Here is a 19,141-nt window from a genome sequence, read left to right on the forward strand (position 1 = left end):
AGATGAGGACTGAGGGCCTCTTGTGTTGGACATATTTTACCTTAACAAGAGGGGTTATTAATCTTCATACAAACCAGAGTTATGTCTGAATAAACCCCTTTTGTAATTGAGGCCAAACTTTATTAATTTCAATCATGTTTGAAAATTTTTGGTGTTGGACCGGACGGAAAAGGAAAGAAGGGAAGACGAGAGGGCTGTTAGAGAGAGGGGGGGGGGGGGGGGGGATAGTGGGAGGGGGGGGATAAGACCATGAAGCAGCATAGAGCAGACAGGTTTACTGGTTGTTTATCATTACGGTAAGGTTCAAATGTAGTACAAAAAGGGCGGGGCCTGTCCACACACACACTGAAATGTTATCAACACACCTGCTAGCTGCAAAAATGTCCACATGTAAACATGTACACAATACAGATAGTGTTTACACACGCATACCTATGCCTTCAAACCAACTAGTGTGAAATATTGCATTCAATCATGCAAACTATTAGTGCAAAGGTGAGCTAACACCTGTGCTCAGGTGAGTGTTTATGTTCTTCTAAAATGGATGGTGGAATGTGAAAAGAAGGAGGGAGAGTGCCCAGCCATCCCCACACGAAGACCCCCGCCGCAGCGGCAGCCAGACCCCCCCCCCCCCCCCCCCCCAACGCTACACGGAAGCAGGCAGAGAACAACTGCCCGGGCGACCACATACGCCACCCAGGCTCCCAGAGCCAGAGAGCAGGGAGGCATAGGGGGAAAGAGCGCCGCCCCAGCCCAACCAGGAGAGCAGCCGCCCCGCCTCGCCGGGAGGTTTAGAAATAAACTTTACTTTGATCTAACTTAATTATTTGCTTCAGTTAAGATGAAGATTATATTTTAGAGTTCAGTTGACTTAAAAATAAAACAGTTATCAGTAATTTTCTTTCATTCAAATTAATTCAATTAAGTGGGTGTAACTTTGGTGCTGCTGTTAGATCGGCACCACAAGTCATTGTGGGATACCATTCCCTTTGCCTGTCTGGGTGGATTTTCTGACTTCTGACTCCAGAAATCGGCGATCCATTGAGAATGTCTTTATGTACGTGCCATGCACACGCATTAACCCAGGGTTACCAAGTCCAGTGTAATTACGCTAACTCATATCCGGTCTTTTGAACCCACATACCCAGAGTGAGCAAGTTCAGGTGGATTTCAGCCAGAGTTCAGGGTTAAAGTCAGGGTAGTTTAAACCAGCTTTCTGGAATACCCCCCTGGCATCATTATTTAACAAGTTCATTTCTGATGTGTGATGTCCTTAATGAGCCTTTGTGAAACGAGAGCTTGGAATTTAAAAAAAGCTGTATTTGCGAATATCATTTTTAGGTCTTAATTCAATTCAATTTTATTTGTATAGCCCACAATCACAACAACAGTCGTCTCGATGGGCTTCAAAGTGAAACATGAACTCAAAAGGATCATGAATACAAAAAGTTCAATAGGAAAATACTAAATTGACCAGGGACCTGGCCCTTAGGCCCCCCTTGCTTCAGTTCATTTCCTTTAAAAAAAAAACAAAAAAACGTCAGTGTTTCTAACATGTTTAGTTAGGAAAAACTCCTAAAAAACAAAGAAACCTCAGGGGTGCCCACACGAAGGAGGGATCCTCCCCCAGGACGGACAGGCGATTTACTAGAATTCTTAGAGAAGAATTAAATTATCTAAGTCTACAACTACACATTTAAAGTCCAGCAGACGAGCTTCATCCAGCCGTGGTTGGGGGGGACAGTCAGGGGTGCGAGTCAAGCCGGAGACAGGATCCACAGCTAGGTGTCAGAGCAGGAGCAGAGACGAGGTACACGGTCAGGTACAGGAGCACGGATGAGCCAACTGGAGTCTGGAAGCACTCCCACTCCCCAGGTGGGGAGAGGGAAAGAGGGACAATACATGAATCGTACTGCACCAAACAGAGGCATGGAGAACTAAATGATAAATAATGATCAAAAATAGAGAAAAGAGAAGGGTACAGAACCCCAGTGCACCACAGTTACCCCAGCTTCAACTTCTAGCAGCCTTTTAAAACAAATAGTTATTGTTATTAAGTTTAATTTAAACACATTAACATTAAGTTAAATAATCTCTGAATACTAACTAGTCTGACAATAAACCTGTCCAAAGAGGAATGTTTTCAGTCTAACTTTGAATGTAGAAACTGAGTCGGCCTCTCTTACATGAGCTGGGAGTTTATTCCATAAGACAGGGGCTTGGTGACTAAACGCTCTACCTCCAACCGTACTTTTACTAATTCTAGGAACCACAAGCAGTCCTGCATTTTGCGAGCGAAGTGTTCTGATTGGATGGTAAGGGACTATGAGGTCCTTAATATAGGACGGGGCCATTCCATGTAAGGCCTTATAGGTTAACAGGAGGATCTTGAACTTGATTCTGGAATCAACTGGGAGCCAATGGAGTGAAACTAACACAGGAGTGATGTGATCTCTTCTGCTGGTTCCTGCTAACAATCTAGCAGCTACAGTACAGAGTTACAGTAATCCAGCTTCAATGTAACAAATGCATGGATGAGTTTTTCAGCATAACCCCTATAAAGCATATTTCTGATCTTAGCAATATTCTTCAGGTGAAAAAAGGCAGTTCTACACGCCTGAGATATGTGAGCCTTAAATGATAAATCCTGGTCAAATAAAACCCCAAGGTTTCTAACTGTGGAATTGGGGGATATACTTGTGCCATCCAGGGAGACTATCTGAGCAGACAGAGCATCTCTGAGGTTTTTAGGACCAAGTATAATGACCTCAGTTTTTTCTGGGTTCAAGAGGAGGTAATTAATTGTCATCCAGGTCTTGATGTCTCTGATGCAGGCGTTCAGTTTCTCTATATTGTCATTCTGGTCAGGTTTCACGGATAAATACAACTGCGTATCGTCGGCATAACAATGAAAATTAATGCTGTGTTTCCTGATTATGTTTCCTAGGGGTAACATATAAAGCGTGAACAGGATGGGTCCTAAAACTGAGCCCTGTGGGACTCCATAGTTAACTCGAGTGCACTGAGAGGAATGTCCATTTACATTAACGAACTGATACCTATCGGACAGATAGGGATCAGAGGATCTGCCCTACAGTGGTTTAAATCCTATGTCCTGCTCTAATCTATGGAGTAAAATACCGTGGTCGATAGTGTCAAAGGCTGCACTGAGCTCTAACAGGACCAGAATAGAAAGTAGTCCCTTTTTTCTGAGGCCAATAACAAGTCATTAGAGACTCTAACTAGTGCAGTTTCCGTGCTGTGGTGGGGTCTAAACCCCGACTGAAAGTCTTCAAAGTGGCTGTTGTCCTGTAGGTGGCAGTAAAGCTGCTTAACTACAACTCTTTCTAGGATTTTAGAAATAAAGGGGAGGTTTGATATCGGTCTATAGTTGGCCAAGATGCTAGGATCCAAACTGGGCTTTTTCAGAAGAGGTTTAACAACTGTATATGTAACCCTTGTGCTATCTTAGGCACTTCAACATTGGGAGTAGGGTCATCTAGACCCACTAGACAGTGCGCTGGACCTTTTTTCTTCAATGATTTTTGATCTTCATTGGTGTCCATGGATTACATGAAATCTTTCCACCTTTATCCACCTTTGTCATGGTAAGAATAACATGCCAATGTGAGGGTGGGGTCATCGAAGATGGCACAAGGGTTAAAAGACTGTGGCACGTAACCAGTTTCCAGAGAGGTATTTATCATTGCTAATATGGAATCATTAATTAGGGGAAAAGTTTTTTTAAAAAGTCTAGTGGGAATTGGGTCTAACAGACAAGTTGAGGGTTTGGAGGACGTAATAATTGATGCTATTTCCACTTGATCGACAATAGTGAAGCAGTCTAATGTTACAGAGGTTTCTATGGATGCCTCCACGTCTACCGCTTCAGACTGCCCTGGGCTGATAGGACTAACTTGATTTAACGTATGTCTAATATTTGAAATTTTACTATCGAAAAATGTAAGAAAATCATCAGAACTAAGAGAAACAGGAACATGTGGTTCTAATGAGCTCTGACTGAGAGTTAATTTAGCTATAGTGCTAAAAAGAAACCTTGGATTATTTCCATTCTCTGATATTAAGGTTGAATAGTACTGGCTTCTAGCTCTACGCAGAGCTTTTTTATAATTTAATAGGCTATGTTTCCAGATATCCAGAGACTGCTCTGAACCGGAGCGGTGCCATTCTCTTTCCAACTTACGGGTTTCTTGTTTAAGAGAACGAGTTTCAGCGTTAAACCACGGTGCTACTCGGTTTTGTCTGACGAACTTAGGTTTCAAGGGGGCAACAACATCGAGTGTACTCCTGAGGGCTTGTAAGGCATCATTAACAAACTGGTCATTTATACTAGGACTGATACTATGGGAGCTGGACTCAGTTCAGCCAGTACTTAGAATATTTTCTCAGAATATCACTGTGTGTTTAAACTCAGACACAGAACGGTCAGTTAAGGTTCTTCTAAGCTGTTTCTTATTCACTGGGGCAGAAGGATGTTCCAGTGTATGCTGGAAGGTAATCATAAAGTGATCAGAAATGATGGGGTTAAGAGGAAGGACATTCAGCTGACTGATCTCTATACCATGGGTTAGAACAAGGTCCAGGGTGTGCTTATGACAGTGAGTGGGTTCATTCACACTTTGGGTGAAATCAACATCATCCAATAAAGCTGCAAAAGCCTTTCCTAGGCAGTCACTGGGGTCATCAACATGAATATTAAAATCCCCTAATATTATAATTTGATCAGAATCTAAGGCAATAGTCGATAGGAAGTCGGAAAACTCAGTTAAAAATTCTGAATATGGGCCGGGGGGGGGCGATGAATAATTATGAGTAAAACAGGTTTTCGAGTTTTCCTGTTCGGGTGACTTATAGACAATATGATGCTTTCAAATGAATTATACGCATTTTTAACTTTAGGGCTGAGAAGTAAGCTAGACTGTGATATTACTGCCAAACCACCTCCTTTTCCTGAAATCCTGGATTTCTGATAGTTAGCATAAGTGGGAGGGGGGTTGCCTCATTCAATCTAACAGTCATCCTGATGGAGCCAATTTTCTGTTAAGGCTTGAAGACTAAGGTTGTTATCAGTAATTAACTCGTTGACTAAGAGGGACTTGGAGGAAATGGATCGAATGTTTAATAAACCACATTTAATGACATAATTCTGCTTGTGAGAACTGCTGTCTGTCACTTTAAGGTTTCTATGACGCGCTCCTTTCATTTGTCTTTCAGCACATAAGCTAAAGCTCGGACCTGCTTGACTTTCCCTGCATGGGTTTTGCAACAGCACTAACCCTAAGGGAGGCTCAGAGGAGCGTTTTACACTGCTGCTCTGCGCCCGGGTCTCGTCTCTGGGTTGTCAGGTTAACAGACTAAGGCTAACAGAAATGTTTCTAGAAAGAAGAGCGGCACCGTCCCGAGTAGGATGGACACCATCTCTCCGCATGAGACCGGGCTTCCCCCAAAACGCGCTCCAGTTATCCACAAAACCAACGCCGTTTTCTGGGCACCATCTATAAAGCCAGCTCATTTCACCCGTTTTTATGCGTACGCCTGGGTCAGAGCTTGCGTGGAGGACCGCACAATTTCCCGTCAAGTTTGCTTTTTATGAATCTCAACTATTGCGTAGAGAGTGGCGTACGCCTTCTTTTGTGCGTACGCAACGTTTATAAATGAGGCCCCAGGACTGCTCAACAAACATGCCCATTTACAGGCAAATCTCCTTTCAAAATTGACTAGTATATTTATAACAAAAACTCTTCTCTCACTCTTTTCCTACAACTTTCATGCTCCTCCTACAATAAAGCTTGACTAAGCTCCTTTCATTGCAAATAAAAAAAACTGCACAAATAAAAATAAAGTAAAACGTGAAAAAAATAATACCCTTAAAAACCTACGGCAAAAAAACAGAACTTACAATACTACCAAATATCTCTTAAATTTATACAATTACAGTCCCAATACATAAAAAAAAACGATTGGAAGACATAGCATTTTCTAAGTACAGCTTTGCCTTCTAATCAAAGAACCAATCAGCGTCAAATGTTCAGTATAATGGCTGATATCACAATGGATCCACCCACATCTTAATAAAAACAGTGATCTCTCCTTCATTTGCTACATCTAACTTTTCAAACATCCAGGACCTCTTTTCATTCAACTTTTGGTAAGAATTGCTCTTCTATGTTCTCATGAACATATAAGTAGACAGCATTGCAAAGGGAGGAGTGGTTAATCTGACCCCTGCAGACCCTCTGATGAAAATGCAGCCACATTCCTTTCTCTCCAAAGACGGGCAATTTTAAACTAATGGAATGAAAAAAAAATCCTTAAAATTCACCAGTTAATGTTATATTTCTGCAAATATTCAGGTAGCATTCATGACATATTGCGTGCATGACCAGCATGCACGCAGCACTTGGTGAGAGATGTCTGAGGTGGCTTGGCCATGTCATGAGAATGGACACAGGCCGCATCTGTGATGATGTGGGGAAATTGCATGTTTTAGTGTGTTTTTTGTGCATGTTTTGCATGCTCGTGGTACCTGTTTTTGCATGCTATGGACACGCCCCCTTGAAACAGAGCTGGCGACCAACAACACCTGTTCCAAATTAGAAGAGAACTATAAGAGTCCTCAGGGGAAAAGCGCAGGAGGTCCACGCTTTGGCAGAAACGTCACGCGCCGGCCGCGAGGCCGCACGCCGGCTGCGGAGGGAAAGCCGAAGGTTGCACGCCGGCAGAGAGATCGCATGCACGCCGGCAGAGATAGCACACGCACGCCCGCACGCAGGGAAGTCGCATGCCGACAGCAGGGCATACGCACACGGGGCGCGGTTGGATCACCGGAGCGACCACCAGTCTGCAGAGCGGTCAACACGCAGTGGCAGGACAGGGACCCTGCCTGTGTTGTAAGTAGCCGGACGTGATTTTGCAGACTGGTTGAACTAAGTCGGCGGGAAGGCTGGTGGCAGCCTGCATCGGAGATTGCCTGGTGCTGCCGTCTGCCTGTCTCCGCAGGATTCCAGCGTGTCCGGACGGCCAGCTGGAGGTGACACGGAGGAGTGTCTGCGTTACTTGCAACCCAAGAGGCGAGGGGAGCCCTGCCTCCCAGGTCCAGGTGTGCATGTCCGGAGGGATCCTCGGCGCAGCGTCGGGAGAAGTCGACCCCAAGGGCCAAGTTTGGCGTGGAGAGGACGCCCCCTGGTCGGGATCAGTGACCCCTCCCTTTGAGCTGCATTTTTAAACGCGTTTTAACTGTTCTTTGGACTTTTAGCCCTCTTTTATTCTGTTTTAACTGCTTTTAGGATTTTTATCTTGTTTTTAATATTGCCTTTGAATTTTTAGACTCATCCCATGCTCGTTTAGGTGTTTTAAACTGGAACCCTGTGGCCATTCGTATTTTTAAATTCTAATAAATTGTCATTGTGGCCAAGAACCCGGGTCCTCTTTGGTGGTGTGCGTGCGCTCTCCCCAGATCATTCCCCTAGCCCTTTAATATCCTCATTCATTTTATTTATTTAACCCATCTTTCAATCCTACAGGCCTTACACATACCTTCTAACACATTCCTAAAGACCTACTCTACAGCGAGCTAGCTGAAGGCTATAGAAGAAGAGGGCGTCCAAAGCTGCGCTTCAAAGACGTCTGCAAGAAGGACATGAGGTGTGGCTCCATTGACCCCTACACATGGGAAAGTCAAGCAGACGATCGCCCCATCTGGAGACTTGCAGTCAGGCAGGGTACAACAGATGCTGAGGCCAAGCGGAACGAGAATGCTGTACAGAAAAGAACCAGGAGGATGCAGCGGCAGCAGTAGCCATCATCCTTCACCTGTACCAAGTGTGGCAGGGACTGCCATTCCAGAATCAGACTGCACAGCCACTCTTGGCGGTGCAGGTAGATTCAACAAGGAGCTACACCATCGTCTCTCAAGACGGACGACTGCAGACGACGATTCGTGACATACATAGCTAAAAGTCTATGAAGTTTGGTGTTGATAGTTGAGAGATGGTAAAAGAAATATTTGTTTGAAGTCCAGACGGAAAAAAAAGCACAGAATTTGTGATGTAAAAATATTTGAAGACGTACCTGACTTGCCCATGGATTCTGAAATTGATGGTAAATTATTTAAGCTCGAGTATTGTGAATATGAGTGATGTTATACCATTTGTACCATTTTTAAAAGCATTTCATTGTTTTTTACTTTCATAGAAAATGGCAAGCCCCGCTAAGCTTCCAAAATATGACACACCTGAAGTAAATGACCTCAGAGTCAAGCTACAAATTCTGGCACTAAGTTCTAGACTGAAACTGGGACTTTAAAAGCCTTATTTCCCTTTTTTCCCAATAACTGATATTATATTTTGGCTTTTTTTTCTCTTAACAGTATTCCAGCCTAGACCAGGGGAAGAAACATACATCAATATGTGAAGTTGGAAAAGAAACATTGGCTTTTGTAATAAGAACCTTAAGAAAAAACAACGCACTATGACCACAAAATAAACTTCTGCAGAAGGAGATACATCATCAAGAAGAAGAAGTACAACGCCTATCGCATGTGATGGACAATTTAAAAGCTCCATCACACGGTAAATCACAACTCAAATCCAATATACTCAACTCAACTCAACTTTATTTATTTATATAGCGCCTTTCATTTTGGTTAAAAACACAAAGCGCTTAACATAAGAACAGATAAAACAGTCATAAAAAATGAAAGTTGTTCAAAACAGAAAACAAACGACAATCCCACAAAGAAGGTACCCCTCCCTCACCACCCCCCGCCCCCATCCCCACCCACCCAGTTACCCCAGTAGAACAGTGAACAGAAACAAATAACTGCAGTTGAAGAAGGTCTGGCTTGGTACTGCTGTGAGGAAACGATATCATGGGGATCCATTCATTCCAAGGCCCAGCCCGACCACAGGGGCCATTACCGCAGCGCCCGCCCAACACAGGGCAGCCCAGGGCCCCATCCATGGCTATTAGACCACAGAGTGGGACCCCAGCCCGCCCAACCAGAACGGGCACCACAGCAACGGCACGCCCTACAGGTCAAGCTGGTGGTGCCCAAGAACGATGGATCCCCCAGAGGAAACACTGGAGTAAAAAACATCAGAATAAAAAATAAAAATGATCATAAAATAACAACAATAAAAATAGAAAAAGATAAAAAATAAAATAAGATATAAGAATGTTAGTAATTAAAAAATAAAAAACGTCAGTGATTAAAACATAACCTAAGTATCATTGGTAAAATAACAATAAAAAGATTTGCATATTAGAAACAAAGATAATAATAGTCCTTACAAGAAAATAAATAAATAAATAGATAAATAAATAAACAAATAAATATGTAAATAAATACCTCAATTAATAAATAGATGAATAATAAAAGACATAAGGAATGATCAAAGTCATATAAAAGCCAGACTAAAAAGGTGGGTCTTTTATAGTTATATAGTTCAACAACTTTAACCAACAATCACTTTCATAATATTACCTGACCTGTTTTCTTTTTCCTAGAAATAACAGATGAAGAACTACTGGGAACTGTTGAAAACATTTGTATAATTGTAAATGTGTGTTGATTTTACTTCCAAATGCAAATAACACATTTTACAAAACCATTTCATTCTTACAAATTTAGGGGTGTGTATTGGCAATGGCGATACGATGCGTATCCTGATATTTTACTGAAACACATTTTTTCATATTTTTTTTTAAATATGACTGAAAAAAACTACCAGAATTTCAATATGTCTTAGATTAACTTCCTTATACGTTTTTTGTTTAAAAAACATTTTATTGAAGCACCCTTTTCTCTGTTTTTATGCTTTTTAGAGCGAGAACCCTGATAAAACAAGTGCAGAACTGAAACAGATCATGATAGGAATCTATGTGATCAAACATCCATGTGGAGATGCTGCTCAATCACCAGAGGACATACGTTGAAGGTGTTGCAGTCAAGATGTTGCCAGTGCTTATGCACTACTGTTTGGCCTCGTGTATGGCCTTAACCTGAGCTACCCTTCTGACCTCAAGCACACTTTTGAGTATATTCAAAAGGTCCTCATGGAGCTAGAGTCACATCAGCTTTCAACAAAAGTCCAGAAGTTAAAGTACAAGCTGCTGAACTAATGTCCTACAGTTTTTGTTACCTGGGACATTGTTCATTGTGCATAGAGATTTTATGTTGCTTTCCGCTGATTGGCTATACCTGTTAACTTCTTTATAAACTGGTATTTAAAGAAAAGCCTGTTTTGATGGTTTTGTGCTCAAACTCTAGAAAGTGCTGTTAAGACAAATGTTGTTGCTGTTACCCCAGACATAGTGTATGAAGATATGGGCATTTTCTCGCTGGACCAGTTAACTGTTATTAAAGAAAAAGACCATTTTGCCTGTTTAAATAAGAGCTATGACTAATTTTGTCAATTTTCCTTTTCCCCTTCCACCTTACAGGCTTTATTAATATATTAGGTATTTTCTAGGACAAACTAAAGTCAATTAAGTTTAGCGTGACTACACTGAGTTATTTTAAGTCAATAACATTGTTTAGCTTTAATATATTTTCATAATATTGACTGAACTTAACCAAATAAACATACGTTCAATGTGAATGTTGTACATAGAAACAAAGCAAACCATTTCAGTAGCACCAACTTAAGAATGCACTGTACAACATATTCCTAAGAAAACGCTGTACAACGTACTTAATTGAAATGAGTAAATCAGACGTAAAGGAATGCATTAATATCCAATTGACAATTACGTGGAACCACTTGACATAGTCTTGAAGTAAAGCGAACATTTGTTTTTTGAGTGCAGAAGCCATCTTTCATAGTTTTGTTTCTGCATTTATGAGGTGAAACATTAAATATACAAGCAACATAACAGCAGGCTACAAAGGAATGTATTCTAAATGGAACGTTTGAATAGATTTTGTAAGAAGTAGACTGCTGCTGGAGAATCTCATCTCTTTGAACTGGGATAAACCTTTTGTCTATTCGACGCTGTGACGTCATTTCCGGGTGAGCTATTCCCAGTGCTAGTTGTGTGACTGCTGTCCTCTTGTTTAGCATTAGCCTTACTACTATTGCTTACTCTAAGGGTTATCTGGGTTAATATTCACATCTAGTACCTTTTATTAGCGAATTCACCACTGTTAAACCGCTTGCTGTTCACTTTTCTCATTTTGCTAAATAAACCACTTCTCTTTACTTAAACACCGCTAGCCTTAGCTTAGAACCTAGCATGGCCACCACTCCTTCCGCCTCTCCTCCTCTCTCCTGCCCCATGTGCCATATGTTTAGTGATGACCCTGCCTCCTTTAGTGAAGATAGCGGTAGGTGTGTTAAGTGTAGTCTTGTGTTAGACTTGGAGGCCAGGCTGGAGCAGTTAGAAGCGCGGCTCCGCACAGTGGAAGCTAAGCCGGCTAGCCAGGTCGTTACTCGTAGCGCGGGCCGCGCTACCAGGGCTAACTTTGTTAGCACCCCAGCGCCCTCCCAACAGCCGGGAGACAGTCAGGGGTTTGTACCGACTGGGAGGAAACATAGTGCTAAACGCAAAAACTTAGAGCACCCGAGACTCCACGTTAGTAATAGGTTCTCCCCCCTCAGCGACACACCCGCTGAACACTCAACTCTGGTTATAGGCTCTTCTGAAGTTAGAAACGTGGAGCTCCCAGCGGCTACAGTTAGGTGTTATCCGGGGGCCAGAGTTGGTGACATCGAGGGGAACCTTAGGATGTTAGCTCAGAGTAAGTCCAGGTTCCGTCGAGTCGTGATTCACGCAGGCGGTAATGATGCCCGACGGAGACAGTCAGAGGTGGTTAAGTTAAACGTAGCTTCGGTGTGTAAACTGGCTAAGACGATGTCCAACACTGTAATTTTCTCTGGTCCCCTGCCGAACTTAGTCAATGATGAAATGTACAGCCGCTTTTCATCATTTAACCGCTGGCTTTCTAGATGGTGCCCAGAAAACGGCGTTGGTTTTGTGGATAACTGGAGCGCGTTTTGGGGGAAGCCCGGTCTCATGCGGAGAGACGGCGTCCATCCCACCCGGGACGGTGCCGCTCTTCTTTCTAGAAACATTTCTGCTAGCCTTAGTCTGTTAACCTGACAATCCAGAGACGAGACCCGGGCGCAGAGCAGCAGTGTAAAACGCTCCTCTGAGCCTCCCTTAGGGTTAGTGCTGGTGCAAAACCCATGCAGGGAGAGTCAAGCAGGTCCTAGCTTTAGCTTATGTGCTGAAAGACAAATGAAAGGAGCGCGTCATAGAAACCTTAAAGTGACAGCAGTTCTCACAAGCAGAATTATGTCATTAAATGCGGTTTATTAAACATTCGATCCATTTCCTCCAAGTCCCTCTTAGTCAATGAGTTAATCATTGATAACAACCTTAGTCTTTTAGCCTTAACAGAAACTTGGCTCCATCAGGATGACTATGTTAGATTGAATGAAGCAACCCCCCCCACTTATGCTAACTATCAGAAATCCAGGATTTCAGGAAAAGGAGGTGGTTTGGCAGTAATATCACAGTCTAGCTTACTTCTCAGCCCTAAAGTTAAAAATGCTTATAATTCATTTGAAAGCATCATATTGTCTTTAAGTCACCCAAACAGGAAAACTCGAAAACCTGTTTTATTCATAATTATTTATCGCCCCCCCGGCCCATATTCAGAATTTTTAACTGAGTTTTCTGACTTCCTATCGACTATTGTCTTAGATTCTGATCAAATTATAATATTAGGGGATTTTAATATACATGTTGATGACCCCAGTGACTGCCTAGGAAAGGCTTTTGCAGCTTTATTAGATGATGTTGGTTTCACCCAAAGTGTGAATGAACCCACTCACTGTCATAAGCACACCCTGGATCTTGTTCTAACCCATGGTATCGAGATAAGCCAGCTGAGTTTCCTTCCTCTTAACCCCATCATTTCTGATCACTTTATGATTACCTTCCAGCTTACACTGGAACATCCTTCTGCCCCAGTGAATAAGAAACAGCTTAGAAGAACCTTAACTGACCGTTCTGTGTCTGAGTTTAAACACACAGTTCAGCCAGTACTTAGTGATATTCTGAGAAAATACTCTGAGACCAGCTCCCATAGCATCAGTCCTAGTATAAATGACCACTTTGTTAATGATGCCTTACAAGCCCTCAGGAGTACACTCGATGTTGTTGCCCCCTTGAAACCTAAGTTCGTAAGACAAAACCGAGTAGCACCGTGGTTTAACGCTGAAACTCGTTCTCTTAAACAAGAAACCCGTAAGTTGAAAAGAGAATGGCGCCGCTCCGGTTCAGAGCAGTCTCTGGATATCTGGAAACATAGCCTATTAAATTATAAAAAAGCTCTGCGTAGAGCTAGAAGCCAGTACTATTCAACCTTAATATCAGAGAATGGAAACAATCCAAGATTTCTTTTTAGCACTATAGCTAAATTAACTCGCAGTCAGAGCTCAGTAGAACCACATGTTCCTGTTTCTCTCAGCTCTGATGATTTTCTTACATTTTTCGATAGTAAAATCTCAAATATTAGACATAAGTTAAATCAAGTTATTCCTACTATCAGCCCAGAACAGGCTGAAGCGGTAGAAATGGAGGCATCTATAGAAACCTCTGTAACATTAGACTGCTTCACTATTGTGGATCAAGCGGAAATAACATCAATTATTACGTCCTCCAAATCCTCAACGTGTCTGTTAGACCCAATTCCCACTAGACTTTTTAAAGAAACTTTTCCCCTAATTAATGATCCCATATTAACAATGATAAATGCCTCTCTGGAAACGGGTTACGTGCCACAGTCTTTTAAATATGCAGTTGTTAAACCTCTTCTGAAAAAGCCCAGTTTGGATCCTAGCATCTTGGCCAACTATAGACCGATATCAAACCTGCCCTTTATTTCTAAAATCCTAGAAAGAGTTGTAGTTAAGCAGCTTTACTGCCACCTACAGGACAACAGCCACTTTGAAGACTTTCAGTCGGGGTTTAGACCTCACCACAGTACGGAAACTGCACTAGTTAGAGTCTCTAATGACTTGTTATTGGCCTCAGAAAAGGGACTACTTTCTATTCTGGTCCTGTTGGACCTCAGTGCAGCCTTTGACACTATCGACCACAGTATTTTACTCCATAGATTAGAGCAGGACATAGGGATCAGAGGATCTGCTCTCCAGTGGTTTAGATCCTATCTGTCCGATAGGTATCAGTTCGTTAATGTAAATGGGCATTCCTCTCAGTGCACTCGAGTCAACTATGGAGTCCCACAGGGCTCAGTCTTGGGACCGATCCTGTTTACGCTTTATATGCTACCCCTAGGAAACATAATCAGGAAACACAGCATTAATTTTCATTGTTATGCCGACGATACGCAGTTGTATTTATCCATGAAGCCTGACCAGAATGACCAGATAGAGAAACTGAACGCCTGCATCAGTGACATCAAGACCTGGATGACAATTAATTACCTCCTCTTGAACCCAGAAAAAACTGAGGTCATTATACTTGGTCCTAAAAACCTCAGAGATGCTCTGTCTGCTCAGATAGTCTCCCTGGATGGCATAAGTATAGCCCCCAATTCCACAGTTAGAAACCTTGGGGTTTTACTTGACCAGGATTTATCATTTAAGGCTCACATATCTCAGGCGTGTAGAACTGCCTTTTTTCACCTGCGGAATATTGCTAAGATCAGAAATATACTTTCTAAGGCTACGTTCACACTGCAGGGCTTAATGCTCAATTCCGAATTTTTGAAAAAATCCGAATTGTTTGCTAGACCGTTCACATTTCCTAGTAAATCCGAACTTTTGTGATCTACAGTGTGACCGTGACACGACCCAAACGAGACCCGCATGCGCAGAAGAGTTTTCAACGGTGAACGACGTCACTCGTTGTTTGCGGAAGTAGCTAACGTGAACAATGGATGCCGACAACTGTGTTGCCAACAGCGGAGCACTTTTACCATTATTGATTTTATTATCACGAAGTCGCCGGGACTATAACAGTCTTCTCATTTTCAGAAGAAAGTTAAAAAGGAGGAGAGCGAGGGTTTTGGCCATGGCGTATAGTGAAGCTGTGCTATCAACGTCGATAGAGAGGAACGTTTGGGTGCGGAGTCGCAGCCAGGAGTGGTGGGATACTGATGTGAGTGGCTTCACTGATGCAGAATTTATCAGTAACTTTAGGATGACCAGATCCACCTTCAATTACGTCTGTGAGCGCCTTCGATTAACTCTGTCACGAGAGGAGACGTGTCTGCGGCGGCCCATAACAGTGCAGAAACGCGTTGGAGTTGGACTGTATTGGCTAGCAACAGGCGCGTGCTATCGTACGGTAGCAAACTTGTTCGGCATAGCAAGGTCCACAGTCTGCTCCATTGTACGCGAGTTCTGCGAGGCAGTTCGCCGTGTCCTCATGCCCCAGTATATCAAACTGCCCAAAGGCGGTGACCTGCAAGAGGTAATCGAAGGCTTCCAGCAGCGATGGGGTTTCCCGCAGTGTGGAGGAGCTATTGATGGCAGTCATATCCCCATCATTGCTCCAGAGGATAACCACACAGAGTATTTCAACCGCAAAGGGTGGCATTCAGTTCTGCTCCAGGGTGTCGTGGATCATCGATTTTGGTAAGAAATATAGATATTGTACTTTTATTATCGTTTTAAGTACTATACTTGCCTCACTTTCTTTTGATAGAACCATATACATCTGCAAGAATATTATCCTTGAAAATACTGTACATAGGAAACAGAACACTGTTGAGTAATCTAACACGGTCTTCCACCAGCTTCACCAACATCTATGCTGGATGGCCAGGGAGTGTCCATGATGCAAGGGTTCTCCGGAATTCCCATGTGTACTCACTCGCAGAGAGAGGGGAGCTTTTCCCGCCAGTGAGTAATCCAGTAATAGTGATGTAAAATGTGTACAATGTCTTTTATTTATTCGGATCTTTTTGTGCTTTCAAATCGTAAGGGCACTGAGGAGATAATGGGCGTTCAAGTGCCAATCATGCTGCTCGGTGACCCGGCTTATCCCCTTCGAAGCTGGCTGTTAAAAGGGTACTGTGACACAGGGACCCTGACAGCTGAGCAGAGGAACTTCAATGTGCGCCACAGCAGAGCCAGGATGACTGTGGAGTGCGCTTTCGGCCGACTGAAGGGCCGGTGGAGGTGCCTTGCTAAACGGCTGGATGTGGACGTTTCCCTGGTCCCCACCATAATCGGTGCATGTTGCACACTCCACAACTTGTGTGAAATGCACGGGGAGACTTATGAAGACGCTGGTGGAAATGTTCCTAATGCTGAGAGATGGGCTGAAGGAAGGGGATTTGTTGATGTGCAGCCATCAAGAGTCAGAGAAGCATTGACTCAGCTTTTTTTTAGCCAAAGTTAAGCCACAAAATGGGCTGTCACAATAATTTCAAGGTCGTTTAACAATTTGTACCTTTTGGCCTCAATGTTAGTTTCTGTCTTTACTATTACAAGGTCTTCATTATTCTGAAATCTGTTTTTATAGGTCTTGCATCATTTTTTGACGTTACTTGTGTGTAAAATAAAGTTGAACTTCATTTTTTAAAAGCCATTCCGATGTTTCATGTGGTATTTGTAAGTGAGTTGATTTGCATTAAGTGTTAAATATATTTAAAAAGGAATTCAATTAAAAACACTTTATTTAGGCCTACACTAGGATTATATTGTATGCTGGAGCTTATTTCAAAGCAAAATTGACACAAATGAAAAGAAATAACCTCAGGACATATACAACTTTATTTTAAAAACTTGAGTAAAATTTTACATATAAGTGACCGTCACACTTGAACGTTGTGCAAAACCTACTGCCTGAACTGGCATAAATGTTTTGGAAAATTTAGAAACTCGTATAGTGAGTTTCATCATCTTTGCACTGGGAAGGTTGCAGAGGATCCTCGTCAAAAGCCTGTGTGTGTCCCGGTGCCTGGGAAAAAGGCTGATTGATATGAGGATGTTGAAAAGTGTTATTGAAGGGCAGTCTATTTAAATCTGGGAAAAAGGGCCGGCGCGGGGTGGGAGACGGAGAGGAAGCCACAGGAAACCGTGTGAAAGGAGTAGGCGAAGGAATCGGGCTGTAAAGATGAGAAGAGTTCATTGGGGCTTGGTGTGACTGTGGCAGCGGGAATGATCTCTCCATAAACCGTGTCATCATTGCAAACATTTTTTTTTCATGCTCATGCTGAGCTGCTTGCATCTTAAGTAAGATGTCTGTGTCATCCTCTTTAAGGGCAGTGGTGATCTTGTTTGCAAATGCATCCAGCGTTGCCTCCATCTTAGATTTCCTTTTTCTGCTCCTGGCAGAAGTAGCTGTAAAAAACAACAAAAATCAGATCAAAATAAGGACTACCAAGATTATTTTTTTTATTAGTACAATAATAAGCTTTAACAGTAGAAAAAGTCTTCAGGTGTGGGGGTTAAGAGGTTAATGGGGTTAGAAAACGATCAGAATACAACCAAGAACATACATGCAGTGGATGTGGAGGATCCATTGCTGTTTACAGACGACGCTGAAGATGATGCAAGCTCTTCACTTGTGGACGCAGAACTTCCATCTGAGGTGGAAGGCGAAGGAGTTGCAAGGAACGCATCACCTGTGTATATAATTAACAAACTGTCACACATTGTATTTAAATGTTATAAAGTTAAGTCACAGTGGCTATGCCATGTGCAAATAACTCACCTGTATCACCGCAAGACCGACCAGCCAGGCTGGCCGCGACGGCTGCGGGACCTGGGCCCTCCTCCTCGGGCTCCTCTTGAGCAAAGCAGCTGTCCAACAGTTCAACTGGCTGGACGCTGGGCTTATCCCCCAAAATGCGGTCCAGCTCTTCATAAAACGGACATGTAATCCGTTGACGCCCACTTTGTTTATTCCAGTCCTTTACCTCCTTGTATTTTGCTCGGAGGCTTTTAATTTTTCTCTGGCACTGGAGCCAGGATCTTCTGTATCCCCGCTCGTTTATTTCTCTCGCAATTTCTTCAAAAACCGCCCTGTTCCTATACGAGCCCTCAAGTTTTGCCTGGATAGAACGATCGCCCCATATACTGATCAAATCGGTCACCTCGCTTCCCTTCCACTGACCGGTCTCAGATGCAGCGTCCGCCATTGTTGCTGTTTTCGTCGTCGTTCCCGCCTAATCTAACGCAGAATGATGACGTTTGTAGCGTATTGATGACGTACGATTCGGAATTGTGTGGCCTGCCCGGTCAGACGGCGGTCGCAATTGAAAAGAACGGCTACAATTCGGAATCAGGCCGGCAAATCCACGGGGCCTGGGTCGCAATTGAAAAGATCGGATCTGTGCCATTCAGACTGTCATGAAAAGATCGGAATTGGGCCACTTAGGGGCAAAAAATTCGGAATTGGGTCGTTTCAGCCTGCAGTGTGAACGTAGCCTAAGAGTGATGCTGAAAAACTCATCCATGCATTTGTTACGTCGAGGCTGGATTACTGTAACTCCTTGTTAGCAGCGTGTCCTAAGAGTTCCTTAAGAAGTCTCCAGCTTGTTCAGAACGCAGCTGCTAGATTGTTAGCTGGAACTAGCAGAAGAGATCACATCACTCCTGTGTTAGTTTCGCTCCATTGGCTCCCAGTTGATTCCAGAATCAAGTTCAAGATCCTCCTGTTAACCTATAAGGCCTTACATGGAATGGCCCCGTCCTATATTAAGGACCTCATAGTCCCTTACCATCCAATCAGAACACTTCGCTCGCAAAATGCAGGACTGCTTGTGGTTCCTAGAATTAGTAAAAGTACGGTTGGAGGTAGAGCGTTTAGCCACCACGCCCCTGTCTTATGGAATAAACTCCCAGCTCATGTAAGAGAGGCCGACTCAGTTTCTACATTCAAAGTTAGACTGAAAACATTCCTCTTTGGACAGGCTTATTGTCAGACTAGTTAGTATTCAGAGATTATTTAACTTAATGTTAGTTTGTTTAAATTAAACTTAATAATAACTATTTCTTTCAAAAGGCTGCTAGAAGTTGAAGCTGGGGTAACTATGGTGCACTGGGGTTCTGTCCTCTTTCTTTTTTTACTTCTACCCTTCCTCTCCTCTATTCTTGATCATAATTTATCATTTAGTTCTCCATGCCTCTGTTTG

At 42.9% G+C, this 19,141-nt stretch overlaps 1 protein-coding gene across 1 annotated transcript; it reads right to left on the reverse strand.

Moving 5' to 3' along the window:
• Nucleotides 1–16,757: 16,757 nt before the first annotated feature.
• On the reverse strand, nt 16,758–18,429 carry LOC105358414 (uncharacterized). The gene is made up of 3 exons (XM_023966151.2): nt 17,719–18,429; nt 17,504–17,629; nt 16,758–17,345 (listed from the first exon to the last, which is right to left on the reverse strand). The coding sequence occupies exons 1-3, from the start codon at nt 18,143–18,145 to the stop codon at nt 16,876–16,878; spliced, it is 1,023 nt and encodes a 340-aa protein (XP_023821919.1). The 5' UTR covers nt 18,146–18,429; the 3' UTR covers nt 16,758–16,875.
• Between the last annotated feature and the right edge of the window lie 712 nt (nt 18,430–19,141).

This window comes from Oryzias latipes, chromosome 18 (genome assembly GCF_053564925.1).
Source record: "Oryzias latipes strain Hd-rR chromosome 18, Olatipes_Hd-rR_3.1".
In the NCBI taxonomy this organism is placed as follows: Eukaryota; Metazoa; Chordata; class Actinopteri; order Beloniformes; family Adrianichthyidae; genus Oryzias; species Oryzias latipes.

Excerpts from the sequence above, each read along its gene's own strand:
- LOC105358414 (XM_023966151.2), bottom strand. The coding sequence starts at position 18,145 with ATGGCGGACGCTGCATCTGAGACCGGTCAGTGGAAGGGAAGCGAGGTG. Across the intron at positions 17,630-17,718 it reads TCGGTCTTGCGGTGATACAG|GTGATGCGTTCCTTGCAACT; the intron begins GTGAGTTATTTG and ends TTATATACACAG. Across the intron at positions 17,346-17,503 it reads ATCCTCCACATCCACTGCAT|CTACTTCTGCCAGGAGCAGA; the intron begins GTATGTTCTTGG and ends TGTTTTTTACAG.